Here is a 16,355-nt window from a genome sequence, read left to right on the forward strand (position 1 = left end):
GATTTCTGAAACATTAGTGTACATTTTTTGCTCTATAGATTTTCTAAACTCAGTTTTCTCTTTTATTACCAGGGTAGCAAATGATTTTATTCAAATGATCCAACAATTCATCACTCACATCACCTCTTACCATAAAAATGTATTCAAAAACATAACTTTATCAAAAATAAAAAGTTCATTAAAATTTCAGTTAAAACATCAAGACTATGATGTATTTTCACAGATGTACATGTCAAAATTTGTCAAATTGCACACTTTAAATATGTGCCATTCCTGATGTCAATTATACTTCAGCAAATCTGCCACATAAAACAATACCCAAAAAGGGCACATACTGAAATATCATTAAAAGGCCTAAAGACAGACAGACACACACACACAGAAGAAAAAGAACCACCACTCCATAAATGCTTCAGCAAGTTTATTTACAAATGCAATTGAACAGAAAGGTTCCCTAGTTTCAGGAGAAAACTTCTGGTATACAAACCGTGGTTATTTTTCATCAATGAAAATAAGCAGCTTTCTATTGTTAAGGAAAATAGAGCTCCCCTCATCAAGCAAATAAAATGTTACATAAAGTAAATTTTTTAAATCATATTACATAGGTGCAAGGAAGGATACAGAAAGCAAGTTTGGGGATGGATTTCAATGAAATTTTCCATATAGTTCTGCATTAATTTAGAATACATTACAATAAACAGAGCAAATGCAATTACATATTTATATTAACTATTTCAAATAATGTTTAAGAACTTTTTTAAAAAACGATAAAATACCCTCTTCAAAACACCACTAGAAAGTCAAACTAGATCATTTTCAGCTTCAAAAATATTTTTAAGTTTTTATTTTTTCCCTTGTGCTTTTAAGATGCTGAATTCAACAATACTGCACTTTTCTCCTACACATAATTACTTTCTTATAAATAAACAACAAAAAATACAGATTCTACCAAGACTACAATGTTCCTATATAATCTAAAGAAGCAAAAAAAAAAAAAAGAAAGAAAAGTTATTCTTTTTTTAAAAAAAGAAAGCAAAAAGGACATACAACACATATTTATAGATCTACATCAGCAGCCACCACCTCTTCTTCTATCTGCAACAGTGCTTTCGTGTGGAGGCTTACATCACATGGCGGTTGGCCGTCCAGCTGATCAGGCAAGGAGAGAAGAAAGAAAAATGCTTAGATTCAGAAACACGTGAATGTTGCCACCTGGGATACATAGCAGTTGTCACTCAGAGAGTGGCCCAGTGAGGTAGAAAGAGTAACCTGTCACTCACTCTTAGGAGAAAGTTAGGCACACCCCAACCTCTGGGCTCTAGAATTCTTTATTTGTAAAAATGGAGTAAAAATTAACCACTTCTATAGGTGTAAATTACACTCAACTCTCTATTATTTGTATTGAAGGAGAGAAAAGGCATGGGCAATTTTACAATGGTGGTTCCGAAAACTCATTTCCACTTGGCTTTGGGATCTGATGAGAGAGAGAAAAGCGCACACACATACACACACTCCCCCCGGTACGTGCCCAGCCTTGACATTCTCCAACCTCAGCATGGGCATCCAGGAAAAAACTGGATGGCTGCCGTAAGAAGGCTCAGAACCCACCAACAGATAAGAGAGAGTTGACTGGGCTTAAGCCATTTCCAAAGCACTCTTCACATAAGGGGCCACATAAATACCTCAGCGTTCAAAAGCAAATGGTTTTGCTGATACCACTTGTAACACCCTTTCACAGTAAGGAAGAAACAGACGTTACCAGCATCAAGGTTCAAAATATAAACAAACAGCAGTAATGGTTGTCTTGCTGTAGCTATAAACAATACACAACCCAATTATGCTACCCTACCTTTTATAACACACAAACACATGCTTAGACACAAAGTAGCATTTGAAGTTTTTTTTTTAAATCAATTTTTCCAAAAATGATACTGAAACACCATATAATCAGAATTAATGCTCTCCTTTTAAAAATATTGTATATATTGATATATGATTATATTAACAAAGCATAAACTGACTTATTCTTTGTTGCTCTGAATAATAGTTTTAAAAGTTGGTCATATTCTAAATCACATAATCATAGTTGATTGTTAAATAATGGAAGTAAGATGATGATGGGAGACCAATCCTTAGTAAAGAACAGATTACAGCCTAAGTAACAAGATTCATTTAACTGTCTGCTTTGGTTTGTTTGTATTCTTGAGTCATTAGAGATTTCTCCAGACCCTGGGCGGATAACACAAGACATTGTCCTGACTTTGGACCTGTGTTCTCTCTAATTCCCCATAACCCACCCTTGTTGTGGCTGGAACCCTGAGCAGTGACCCATTTACTATATACCCTTTTTGAAGGGGACAGACTAAGATTCCTAAAACCCGGAATCCTAAGGCAGTGAAGTTGATGGGGAGCTGGCTGGAGGCTCAGGGAAATGCATGGGAACCCGTGTTCTCCTTAAAAGACAAGAAATTTTCTCTTTGATTTGCTCTCTTACATTTGAATCTGAGATAGCAGTCGTTGCAGTACAGTTGGTGGTTTCGGATTCTGACTTCGGCTCCTGAGGAAGAGCCTCCGAGGTCACACTTACAGGACACACACTGGGGGACAAGAAAAAATAATAACTAGTCAGCTCGAGAAAGCTTGGGGCACTATCAGGGGGAAAAAAACATGAGCAGAATGCAGCTTCTAAGCTCTTAGATACATTTCAGCGAAGAAAAAAGGCCCAGGGATGATTAGTAGATTAAACTCAAGCTTTCCAGATAAGACTTTAAAGAATTCATAAAGCCAATATTCAGAGCCAAGATGATCAGTCTAAATATACCCAAGAAAAGTAGAAATAATTTGCTGATTGGTTTAAAGAAATTTAGTCTTCACTCCCCCAGGGGAATGGAGGGTCGGGGACCACATGAAAGAACTGGTCGCAGTGAACGGAGCGAGGGTTTCCGGCACTCCACCCTGCAGTGGGCCGCTCCCAGCATCCCCACCGCACCAGCCGGCGTGTGTTTCCACACAGCACCTCACTTCAAGGCTGGGTATTTTGATTCTATGGGCCCAAACTCCAATTATCTTGACTCATTCTGCTCTGCCTAGGAACAGCCCAAGCCAGCAATGTACAAGCTTGAACAAGCTGTGGTCTATGGGACTCCAGGATCAACAACTGAAACGTTTCTCTGGCCCAATGTAAGTTTAAGACTCAAACAGACATGTCTCCAGAGAGGGATACTACAAAACCAAGCAGGTACGGCCTTAGTTCCTTCTTAGGAGCAAAAACCTATCAGGTATAAGCAGGCTGTGCAATTATAGAAAATACTAACAATGGTTTTTTTTTACATACTCTCCTGTTCAAAGCTAGGCTTTCAGACACTTGAAAATTGCATGTCTCCAAGATGTTAATAACACTGGTAAGTTCTTGATAGATTATATTTCAAGCTTGTCTATGACAGCACCATAAAGAAAGCATTTAGGTACCAAAAATTTTATTTATAGAATTCTAACAGATTAGAGATAGGAAATGCACAGTTTTTGTAGACTGAATTTTTAAAACGAGGTTCAAGATTGGAAAACTAAGTGGCAGCGAGCAATTTGTGGTTCAAATGCAGCACAGACTGACAAATACAACACCTAGAGCTTGTTAGTGGCACATCCACACCCAGCGGCTCAAAGCAGCCATGCGCTCTCCAAGCAAAGCTTTGCAGGCCTGCAAGCTGTTCGCCTCAGTCTCACCTTAAAACAATGTAAATGATAACAAAGACCCAGGGACTCGATGATCATGGCAGCTCCTTTGCCCAGAATTTTATTACAATAGGAACACATGCGCTTCCCACTGACTGACCTAGATGCAGAACAAGAACGGAACGGAGGCTTTCACCCATGCAGCTCAAGATTCTTATTTTAAAATCACACTCTGGTATTAACATGAATAACAATTTAAGGAAGGTTCTGTGTATCTGTGGGAGAAAAACTTTCACCAGCCAACTAGAGCATGCCTTGATTATATGGTAACCTTGAACAATCTCCATGGCAGCTCAGACACCCCTGAGATCTATGCACATAAATGAACACTTTCAGTGTGATTAGTCCGTACTGCACTTCACGATGCTGTCCCTCCTTAGATCACACCTGTACTCAGCAACAGTCTCCCCTCCTCTAATCCACACCTTCTTGCCAGTTAACCCTGCCAAAGCACACAATTCTCATCATGTCACCCCACCCCTCAGAATGCTAAAGGCAGCCCAACTTCCTTTGAGAGGCATTGCAGGTCTTCTACAAATGACCTTCTCAGCCTTATTTTTCACCCTCTTTTTTAGTCACCCAATTTTCTAGTTAAAGAAAGTATCGGTGCTTTCCTGACTGCCTCTGGCTTATACGCCTCTGCAGAGGAGGACATGAAAAGTGAATGACAGGTACTGTTTAGATAGGGAAGGAGGGCTTCTACTTTACTTTTGGTTCCAGGTCTGACCTCCTCCCCCAGGTGGTAAGGTGGGGTCCCTCCTTCCTTACCTTGGCACCTCCATGGCATGAGCACAGCGCTCTAGTGACACAGAACAGTGCGTAGCTGCTAAGTGTCTGATGTTTAGAGGGCCACCCTCTAGATCCAGACCTTCTTAGGGCACAAGGGCCCATAACCTGTCCCTCTGTTCCCTGCAATCCTAGAGTGGGGCTCTTGGTAGGTGAATGGGTACGCTCTCCTCTGCCCTCCTCCCCACCACCCAAATTTACCATAAATCCTCACCCCTTACCTCTCAATTCAAACTCTCTGATACATACTTTGTAGATCCTGGTACATGTAACATCATTTTGAATTGATATAAAATATGTTTTCTTACCAAAGTCTCTTACTTGATAAACACAAATCCCCATATTAATCCACATGTTTCTACTATTAAGTATTCCATTTGTGATGAGACAGTGTATGCCAGTAGCACTCCCTTGGGGAGACAGCAGCACTGCTGTATGTACTATGGGAAACACAAAAGATCTGTGGAGAAGCTACACAGATCTAAAAACCCAACCGTGTTGCTATCTCAGCTTCACTCCATATCAAAAGACCAGCTTGTAGTTGGGACCCTATCACAATTTACACATTTCCCACACAATATAACCTGCTGAATTCTGTTGATAATAGCCTTAGCAAACCAGAACAGCCAAGCAACCATTTTGGCAACTGAAAACCCAAAAAGCAAGATCAAACCTACTTCACATCTCTTTAACCCAACTAGTTAAAAGTTCTCCAGACTATGAGCTGCATTATAATGCTTTTCTTTCATACTCGGTTCCTATGAAATGAGTTTGTACTACAGTGTCATGAAAATAGTCATACATTTTACAATACTGCTTTGACTCATTAATTTGAGATGCACTCATGAGCTACTACATATTTTATGATTCTACATAGGACTATTCAGGTACATCTTGCATCTAAGACACTGACCACAAGCACAGGCAAACGAGACAGTGGCGGTAAGTAGACGTTTTAAAGGTCTCCATGAAACATCTATAAATGCTATTAGAGTTACACAGAAAGCTTCTTAATTGACTTGATGAAAGAACACTAAATTTGACACATTCAAGAGAGCTTATTTTTCTTTTTCATTGCAAAGCTTGAATAAGGTTTAGGGGAAATTTCCATGAAAAAATACCTGAGACTAAGAGAAGAAAAAGAGAAACATGAAGGGCCTCACCTGCTGCGTGGCTGAGAACCTGACTGTGAAGTTGAAGGGGAATGGTTTTGAGGGGTGGGGGCTCCACCCACAGCAGTGGTCTTTGCGGGGCCAGCGGAAGGTGGGGGCATGCTGGAGGACGGGTTCCGCATGTAGGCACGGTTTGACGTGGACACCAGCTGAGGTGGTGGGTGACTGAAGTCTTGCATGGAGGAAGATGCATGGAACCCTGTAGACTGATTGAGCCAAGGGGACTGTCTCCAAGAATTGGATCGTGGGGAGTCCAGGTTATCTAGAGATTCGCCTCTGAAACACAAAAAAGATCCATCAACATAATGTGGTATCTTCAACTAGAAATCCATTTAATTCATCATTACAGTCATTAAAAAATACCTACATTTTACATGTAGGTATTAATCTAATATAGTTATATAAAGGTGCTCCTTGATTTATGATGGGGTTATATCTTGATAAACCCATCATAAAATGAGAATATCATATGTCAAAAATGCATTTAATTCACCTAACCTAACGAACCATCATAGTTCAGCCTGGCCTACCTTGAATATGCACAACACTTACGTTACCCTACAGTTGGACAAAATCATCTAACACGAGGCCTATCTTATAATAACGTGTTGAGTATCTTATGTAATTTATCGAATACTGTACTGAAAGCGAAAAACAGAATGGTCTTATGGGCAAGTACGGTTCCTACGGAATGCCTACCATTTTACATCATTGTAAAGTCAAAAAAACGTAAGTTGAACCATCAAAAGTCAGGGACCATCTGAAAAATTACCTTTAACAAGTAAAGTTGCTCTTCATCAGAGGCATCATAATGTTTCACATGTCAATCAACCTTCATTTATTTTCATTTACTTGGTGCTTAGATAGAAAGAATAAATACCAACCAAAGTGGAAAGAAAAATACTACAAGGAAAATTTTTAAAAATAAAAGCTAATACTGTATTAAGACTAGAGAGACAGATACTTTTTCTTTAAATCTTCAGTTTAGGCATATTGATCTTAAAAGTCTTTTTTAAAATTCAACCCAAAAAATACATTTGATGCACTTAAACATGACAGGTATTAGGCTAGACACTTTGACAAAAATATTAAACTTATTCAATCTTCACAACACTGTAAGATATTTTACAATCTTGTAGAAGGGAACTTGTCCATAGTAAGAGCCAGTCAGTGGTGGTACTGGCTTCCAAACCAAAGCCCCAATCCTAAAGTAAGCCAGGCCACGCCTCCTGTGAAACCTTCATTCACACACCATCCAAACCCCAAAATTTAACAACTGTTTAATGTCCACATTATAGAAGCATTCATGAGCCACTTCCCTTAAACTGAATATGCATTTAAAATAGGATTTAGCTTACAAGCTGAATTCAATATAACTTTTCGAGAATCCCTCTTAACTCTAAACTATGAGGTTTTTTTTCTACTTGGTGAATTTTGATTTTATTGCCTTTAAAATTTTCTCTTATCCCAAGCTTGAAATATTTTTTTAACATTATAAAAGTGCTATATCATCATAAAGAGAAAGACTCCAGCTGTGTAGACAGGTTATCTGAGGGAGAGTAAAAGTCGCCCCCTCACTAACAGCTCACCTGCCCTAACCCCCAGAGGTAGCCACTGTCAATTGTGTGCCCTTCCGGATCCTTTCTCACATATGCAAGCACAGACACATACAAATTTACATTTGCACATAAAGACATTGGCTATATACATACACAATGTGTCTGTGTACTTACTAGTCTTAACAAAACAAATAGGATTTTTCCACAACACAGTCTTGAATAACTTCTTCTCCATTTAATATATATTATCTTAGAACTATCTTCGTGTCTGTTCATAGGATAGACTAGTTCAGTGACCGGCAAGGAATCATGCCTTCTGGTATCCATGCCCTTGTGTAGTCCCCTCCCGCAGACTCTGGGCATGGCTATGTAACTAACTTGGCCAATGAAGCATCAGCAAACATGATACACGTGGTGATAAGCACTTGCTTATTAGGGACTGTCCTGTTGCAAGATTCCGATTCCCCTCTCTGAACCCAGTTCCACGCCATGAGGAAGCCCGGGCAGCTACGTGGAGAGGCCCACACGGACACCAGAGGCTCCCAACCAATCGCTCCAGCTGAGACCTCGGTGAGCCTCTACATCAAGCTGCAAATTACAGCCCACTGCCAACATATGTATGGCTCATGAACTAAGAATACTTTTTACACTTTCAGAAAGTTATTAAAAAAAAATAAAGAATATATGACAGAGACCTATGTTGCCTGCAAAACCTAAATTATTTACTACCTTGTCCTTTCCATAAAAGAGCTTCCCAACTCCTAATCTAAATGACTATAGCTGCTGAAGTGCCCCAGCTAACACCATGCAAAGAACTACCCCGTCAGCCCTCAGAATTGTGAGATGATTATTTTAATCCACTAAGTTTTGAGGTGGTATATTATGCAGCAACATGTCTCTTTTCATTCTTTAATGAAATAGTCATATAGTATCTGATCTTATTGGTATGCCACTATTTATTCAACTACTAATACCACTTAATAGTAGATGTGATTTTTTCTTTTCTTTTGCCATTGCCAAGAATGTTTCAATGAACATCTTTGAATGTATCTCTGCATACTTATCCAAACATATCCAGAAGATAGAATGCCAGAAATTAAATTGCTCAGAATACAGATGTATAAACTTTTGCTTCATACATACAGAAAAACTGTCCAACCAATCCAATCGGCAACAAACTTAATCAATTTTAACTCCTCACAAAATCCTTTAAACAAAAGAGATAGATCATCATTGTAGTAGTAGTATTAATCTTTCATGTTTATTGGCTTTGTGTTTCGTCTATGAACTGCCTGTTCACATCACTGGTTTTTTTTTTTTTTAAGTTGTTAGGGCTTATTTTCTGATTTGAAAAAAGTTATCTATATATTGAGATAATTAGCTCTTTCTCTGTAATATGTTACAAATAATTTTCTCCAGTCTGTTTTGTCAGATAAGGAAATAACGCAGAATTCACTTACCCAAGAGATATCTTTTAAAATGTTCCTCCGCTCAGCTCCAATTAACATCTATATCTTTACCTTCTTAAGGCTATAAAAATTAGGTTTGCACACTTTTTGAACCCTGCTATCACGACTCCAATCTAACCATATCTCATTGTAAACATTAAATTAAAAAAAAATGAAACTGCTATTTGCTCAAGTTCAGTGGTCAAGAAAGCACCAAGAGCAGCATGCGTTACTTAAGCATCTGGATGTCACCTCAGAGTTCCACATTCAGATTTGCAACCTATTAACCATTTTTGTCCAAGTGTCTTCCCTGCTTGAGCCAGTTTCCTTATATAGGAAAACAGAATTACTATCCCTACCTTGAAACATTTTCCCCAGATTAGATGATGTAAATCAAGCAACTGGCTGTGTCTGACACATAATAGTGCTCAATGACTTTTGTTCTACTTCCCTTTCTCTCACCAAACCTCAGGCAAGTAGAAGAATTATCATGACACCTCATCTATCCAAAGCACCAGCATGCCCACAAATTAAATATCTGCCTCATAGTAAAGATGAGAAAATAAGTCCTAAAATGTCTCGCACCTTCTCATGATCCCAGGCAGACAAATAGGCTCTTTATTCACACTGGAACTGCGCTGTCGGATCCAGCTGTTGTCATTGTGAAGGGACGTTCTCTTCCTCATTTCCTGAAGGATTTGTTGTCTCTCCAACTCCGCTTCTGATGGTCCTTGTTCCTTCTTGGAGCTCCTCTGTGAAGAGCTAGAGCTTCCAATTCGGTCTAAATATCTATTGCTTCCTAAATTAAAAACATGTCAAAAGCTTCAGTATTAGTACATTCAAAAAAGTAATAGATAAACTTCCAAATGCAGTGCACTTTGAAATGGGACATTGTACACAGGTGCTAACATTATCGATTCTCAAGAAGGTTGCTGCACATGAATACAAAGTAACTGCCTCCTACCACTGGAAGTTCCAGCCCCACAGCCAGAAGCACACCACAGAACCCACTGGAGAAAACTAAGGCAGCTGTCTACAAAACAAACAACTAGTATTAGTCTCAGTATTATATAGTTACAAATTGCTCATCTAGAAATAGTTTTACTTCCATTCTTCCCTTCCTAAAGTAAAGTAATCAAGCACATCCTCAAATATTTACTGTGACAACTCTGCAAGGAAACAGGGAATTGTCTTCTTTAAAAAAATTTACACTCCTACTGGGGAGACAGAGAAGACATACATGCATGTTTCTCCAGCTGACGTGACCCATGTGTGCATGATAAAAGTCATGACCAAATTGTAGGAACGAGAGCGTATTCAATCATTAAGGTGGTTTTTGTCAACAGGAAAAATATCCAAGCTATCCAAATAACAATCCATGAATGTTATCAGACTTGTTTCTACTCTATGAAACTGACAGAACTATAATTTGAATGTTGAATTTATTAATGACAATTAAATCAGGTTTTATCTTGAGGTATTCATCTCTTGGATTTACTGATTAATTTCTGATTCGGGTAACACATCCACAATTTTGAAGTATAATTTGTACCTTAATTTGGATTAGGAAATGTTATCTAAGGATTTATTTTCTTTCTTTCTCTAGATTCTCTGCTGCTGCCTTTGTTTCAAACTTCATCGTCTATGCCTTGGTTCATCTTCCAGTAAAAGCAATGAGTAAGCCCAAGGTTTCTTACACACACCTATGTTCCCATTTGTGTATATGCACACCTTACCAATTTGGTCAGATGTTAAATAAATGTTTTCTATTTTAAACATGCCTTTTGGTATAACCAAGTTTTCGAATCAAATATTTAATAACTTCCATTGCTTGCTATTCAGGAGCTTGCATTTAGTTAATAAAGGGAATAAAACATACACATAAAATAACCAGATTAATGACACAAGCCATAAATATTAACATGATTATTCCAGAGGTTCACAGTTGCTGTTACTAACGGTCATGTGTTTAATTTCAGGAAAGAATATAATCACCGCAGGTTAAAAAAGTTCATGAATAATGAAGTACTTAAACTATAATGGTGGCTAAAGGCAAATTCAGGGGAGAAAAAACAGAAAATATAAACAGAGAAAGGTAGGCTGGAGGAACCACATCAGAAAGTATCTGATAAGTTGGGAATTGAGAGAGGATAATTTAGTTATAGTTAAGGGTTCCGAAGGGAAAAACAGCAAAACAGGCTGCAAAGTTAAACTAGGACCAGATAATGAAGGTCCTTGTGTTCAAGGAAAGGGACAATCATAGAACCATGAATCCTAATAGAACTATAAATTCTATCAAGCTCTAATGGAGGTTACACACTAGCTGCCACTAGACGGCTATGGCCAGTAGACATGTTGTTTGGCTCATAGAGAATTTAAATTTTTTTTAAATCCTTTTTCAGCACAAAAAAGATAACACAAAAATATGAATTTTTTTTTTAACTTTTCTTTTACAGCAGAAAGAACAGGCAGTCAGAGGTTTGCATTCTCCCCCATGGCAATGACAGGGTGGAGTTGGGGAGTGGCTGTCCACTTCGATGGGCATGTCCCCCTTAATCCTCACCCTGGACCTTCATCCATTCATGTTAACTGACCAGCAGCCTGTTTATGCAAATCATGGTATGCAAATCCTGCTTAAAATGATGATTATTGCTTAGGGTTATTTTTTCATAGTTACATGATTTCAGTTAGTTACATGCATTCTTCAGAAACATACTTTATACTAACAATATCAAGTTCCAAATTGTTTTTGCAAACTTAGTGGAGTTATCATTTTGGATTTTTTGACATTTTGGCATTTAAAATTTCAGATTAGTATATAATTCTAAGGCCCCTAGTATTCTGCAAAAATCTTTTCCGTACCATTTCTTCAACTGCAAGATGAAATCTACTATACAAAGCTGCATCAGCATTGCTTTGCAAAATTCCCACATATTTCATTATCAATTTAAAAACCATTTTAATCTCCCAGTACTTTTTCCATTATAAAATAAAGCCAAAAAAAGTACAAGATAGTTGTACTTTTTCTATCTATAGTTCATATTTTTCTATGTAGATCTAAAAATATTCAGTATTTTAATTATGTAATCTTAATAAATCTGAAATATCTTGACCCTTAAAATATTTTTCATAATGTGATAGCACAAATAAACAACTGTGAAGAAATTTGAAAAAAATCAGATTTACCATTTTTATTTATAGGGTAATCATTCAGTTCAGTAGTAGATCTGGATTTATTCCTAAAACACAGAACACAATATATTAAATATATCTCATCAATAAAATCTTTTTAACATTTATAAAGTTAAAAACACTAAAAAAGCTTGCTTATTAAAGCAGTTGATTTCTTTCATATGTCTATTTATTTTTAGACCAAGGGATTTTTCATATTGCACAAACTAACAGAAAACAGTGACACTCCTAAAACAGAGAAGAGTGAAAGGCTAGAAATAGATATAAACATGTGACAGTACTTCTCCAGCTTGTACAATGATTAAGACCATGATTTACTGGTCAATTTTTGTCAGCATGCACTCTGATCCAGATCTCAATCTTACAAGGCTTACAAAACATCTGCCATCGAATTACCTAAGGTCAGACTGTCCCACTTTCTCCACATTGCCCCAGGGTCATGATGTCCCCTTCTTGGACTTTAAGATACCACTGACTACTCTGGAACAGCAATGTACCAAATGCTAGCCTTGCATTCCAAAGAGGTACTAAAACATATTGCATAGTCAACTTCCAAAAACACCTAACGTTGCTGTAGCGGTAAGATTTAGATCTATAAATCAACACGTGCTGATCTCATTCTCATTATACTAAGCACACTGAGCTTCAAAAATAATAGTAGCAATAACAATGTATAATATACAATATTATAAAGTAATATGCAATATTATACTTATGCATAGCATGCAATGCAATAATCTATAATGCATAATAATGTATCACAACTGGTAGACAGCTGCATATTTGAATAATTTGTGTTTACACAGAAGAAAACACTTATTGCCAGATGTCTAGCCACACTCCTCTGGGCTGCTAGAGCATGCTCTATCAGGACGGAGTGAAGGTATTTCATATTTTCTAGGATTCCTTAAGTTTCCTTTCTCTGCATTTTAGTTATTTTTTCCCAAGGTAATGAGCTATATAAATACAGATTTTTTAAATACTTAAATAAATCCATACCTTTAAAAAAGAGATAAACATGTTAATGATCTATAGTTACCCCGAGAGAGAGTCATTATAAATGAGGTCATCAATCACTAGACTTTTTTTTGCCTATTTGTCAGGCTATTACTACCTGTTTATTTCTTTCCTCTTCCCTTTCTACTCTGAGCCCATTCAGTTATCCTGACTGCCCACAGATACAAGTCTTTCCTTGTATCTAACAAATAAGACAAACTTCCTAAAGGAAAATTTTCAACTCTGAAAATACAAGTTAATGGCTCTACACTGGATATTTATAGACAGACTCTGTTTAGAAGTCCTTATTGATTTCAAAACTGCAAAGCATTTTATAAATTACTTTGAAACATTAAAACAATGTTTTAGAAAATTTTAAGACATGTATAACTTTTCAGATATCTGAAATCTTATCTTCATTCTCCAAAAGTGACCAGTCGTTCTAACCAAACTGCCTAAGAGAAAGGTTATCATTCTCATCTCATCTGTCCATATGTAACCCTTTTGAGGATAATCTTAAGTGACTGCTCATAATCTTTTTAAAATAAAGGTTGCACTGAATTACAAAATAGGGACACAGTTCTTCCCCAATTGGTGTGCATTCCCCTTGCAATGTGACTCCTCCCATAAAGAGGCAGAAATCTCTTCTCCATGAACTTGAGCTGGCCTGTGACATTACTTCAGATAATAACTTAGACCTCAAGATGCCTTGCAGGCTTCCTCTCTTTAATTCTCTTTTCCTTGCCCTATATAAGACCCCACTGGCCTATGGAATGTTGACAGACACGTGACCCAGTTGTTCTTCTTGCTCCAGTGGACAACCAACCTTCAAAAGCAGAGCTGCCCAGGTAACTAATAACAGATGCACACGTGGGCCCAGTCAACTGAAAGGACTACCCAATTGAGCTCAGCCCACAATGCTGACCCACAAAATCATGAGTTAAGTCACTAAGTTTGGGAGTAGTTGGTCACGCAACAAAAGCTAACTGTACAAAGATCAACCAGCAAATTCTCTTCATATCCCACAAATGACAAAGGCCTAAAGTAATTCTACAAATCATCTGGAAAGTTCATCTGAAGCCCAATTACCATCAAGTAAATTACAATGAAATGCTCTACACACCTGTCACTAGGAAGCAAACCTGAAGATTCTTCCTCCTCCTTTGGTATATCATAGGAATCAATAGGCCTACAAATTAGATGAAAAAATTTATAGTCAAAAATATTAGACTTTAAGGGCTTCTTTGAGTTTAAGATAAGGATACCAAAATAACGTTATTCAAGTCTCTTTATGCAAACGGTATCTGGGTTAAAAACTAAACATACAAAGGTATTTCAACTAATCACTGCAGAAAACAGACCCACTCCTGCAAATAGGCATTTCCAATGTTTTCATTCGCCCATTCATTCCACAAGTATATGCTAAGTGCTCACCGTGTTCTAGTACTGCTCTAAGACCAGGCTACAGAAGTAAACGAAACAAATTTACTGGCCTCATTGAGCTTATATCTTACCGAGGCAGGTGGCCAACAGACAAAATGCATAATATTAAACAGGGTCAGCATATACAGAGAGAAAGTGTGGAGAAGAGGCATGTAGTTTAGATCAGATATTCTACAAAGTCTAAGGTGATGCTTGAGCAGAGACTAGAAGAAAATGAGAGAGCCAGACAAACAAATACTAATGTGATGGGTGACTTCTCCAAACAGAGAGACTAGAAAATGTCAAAGTCCAAGGGCAGAAAAAGTTGGGCATTTTCAAGAAAGAAAAAGGAGGCTGGTGTGGCTGGAACAGAGTGAGGGGAAGAGTGGTGGGCGGCACAAGGCAGATGAGAGGGCCCCGGTCTGGTTCATGCCAGCCTTCTGGGCCATGGTGAGGACACTGGATGGTGTTATGATGTGACAGGAAGCACTTAGAGTTTGGGGCAGGGAAATAAGGTGACAGGATAGTAAGGATTTAAAGGTTCCACTGGGCTGACTGTGTTCACTTGTGTAGAGAATGGGTGATACGGAGCAGGAAGAGCCTTTGAAATGAGGGGTGGATATGGCTGGGCAAGGCCAATCTAAAATCCCTGTGCTCTCCGACTACGGGAACAGACCTCCTGTACTGGTATATTCTGACAGACGTTTCCCTCTCCCTTTCTGTCTGTCGCTTCTGCTCTTCTGCCCCGCGCTTCAGCTCTTCCGCCTGGCGCTTCTGCTCCTCGGCCTGGGCCCGAAGCCACTCCTCCTGCTCTTCCTGCTGCCGTTGCTGCTTCAGTTCCTGCTCCCTCTCCACAGTGCGTTGTTCCTGCAGCTTCTTTATTTGGTCCCCAGGAGCAACTTCCTCTTGGTGCTCTCTCGTCTCCTCTCCTGCTCGGGTCCCCTCCCTGTCGGAGGACTTGGACCCTTCACTCCAGGTGGCCTCCCAGGTGGCAAGAGCGGGCTCCCGTGTGGTCAGAGAAATGCGGTTTGAGTTCAGGACCATCAGTTCCTAGGTGACCAGTGAAAAAAGAAATCCATCTGAATCTGTACATTTCTATAATTTCATCTAGAAACACATATTCAAGTTTTAGGTAATACTAATCATAGTTGGCCCAGAACACCATTCAGAAAAATAAGCGTTTTATTATTATTAAGAAAAAAGCCATGCATGAGTGACCAAGATGTAACTTAGAAGAGGAAGAAGATGCACTTATGCTCTATTAATATAATTCTTTAATGTGCACTAGAAAAAATAGGAGAAAGGTGGAAACATCAAAGCAAAAATCGAGTAAAGCAGACCTCACTGTATTTTTCAAAGAGCTACATAGGTGAATATGTGGCCAAAAGTGGAGGGAAATGAGGCGTCTCCTGCCTCTAGGCTAATTCTAGCAACAAGGTAAAGAGAAGGGAGGGAAGTAAGGAGGCGTGTCCCAGCGCTACCTCGTCCAAATACTTGGAATTCTCTCTCTCGGCCTCCTGTTTGGCCCTTTGCCACTCTTCCCTCAGTTTCTCCTGCTCACGTTGATATTTTTCCTATAAGAAAATATGGCATGTTAATTAATCCATAGATTAAATGTTTATAGTAAGCAGAATCTTTTTCATCGACACTTTAGCTATCTTTCAACCTTCACCTCAACCTTTAAAGACAGTAATTTTATTTTCATTTTACCATCAAATTTTAGTCTCTAATGTAGGAAAAAAGCTTGTATTAAATTAAAATGCAGATGTTAGGAAAGGTTAGACTCTCAAAATACCCTTGACCGTGGCAGTAATGCATTAAAGCCCCTAGCAAACTATAAGGCGGATTGAATTATTTTGCAATGGACTAGTAAATAGTTTATGGGAACTAAGTCATCACAAAGTCTGTGTGCCTCTCACCCTAAGTGGGTGCCCTTTGTACTCTTCAAAAACATACACAAGGGTGAATAATGTTTTTAAAAGGATGACTCTAGAAATCTTCAAAATGGAAAAGTAAGTGTTTAATAGAAAATGTGCTACATACAAGAA

The 16,355-nt window shown here is 38.3% G+C and overlaps 1 protein-coding gene across 12 annotated transcripts in view; it reads right to left on the reverse strand.

Moving 5' to 3' along the window:
• Positions 1-404: 404 nt before the first annotated feature.
• Positions 405-16,355, reverse strand: part of LMO7 (LIM domain 7) — a 195,444-nt gene continuing 179,493 nt past the window's right edge. For all 12 annotated transcript variants that reach the window (XM_045567643.1, XM_045567637.1, XM_045567642.1 and 9 more), the window contains 9 exons: positions 15,789-15,881; positions 14,984-15,357; positions 14,009-14,074; positions 11,884-11,936; positions 9,283-9,496; positions 5,682-5,966; positions 3,724-3,832; positions 2,495-2,597; positions 405-1,149 (listed from right to left, as the gene is read on the reverse strand). In XM_045567643.1, coding sequence (XP_045423599.1) covers positions 1,127-1,149; positions 2,495-2,597; positions 3,724-3,832; positions 5,682-5,966; positions 9,283-9,496; positions 11,884-11,936; positions 14,009-14,074; positions 14,984-15,357; positions 15,789-15,881 — 1,320 coding nt within the window. In that variant the 3' untranslated portion in view covers positions 405-1,126. The remainder of the gene's footprint in view (positions 1,150-2,494; positions 2,598-3,723; positions 3,833-5,681; positions 5,967-9,282; positions 9,497-11,883; positions 11,937-14,008; positions 14,075-14,983; positions 15,358-15,788; positions 15,882-16,355) is intronic.

Source organism: Lemur catta, chromosome 13, assembly GCF_020740605.2.
Source record: "Lemur catta isolate mLemCat1 chromosome 13, mLemCat1.pri, whole genome shotgun sequence".
Classification (NCBI taxonomy): Eukaryota; Metazoa; Chordata; class Mammalia; order Primates; family Lemuridae; genus Lemur; species Lemur catta.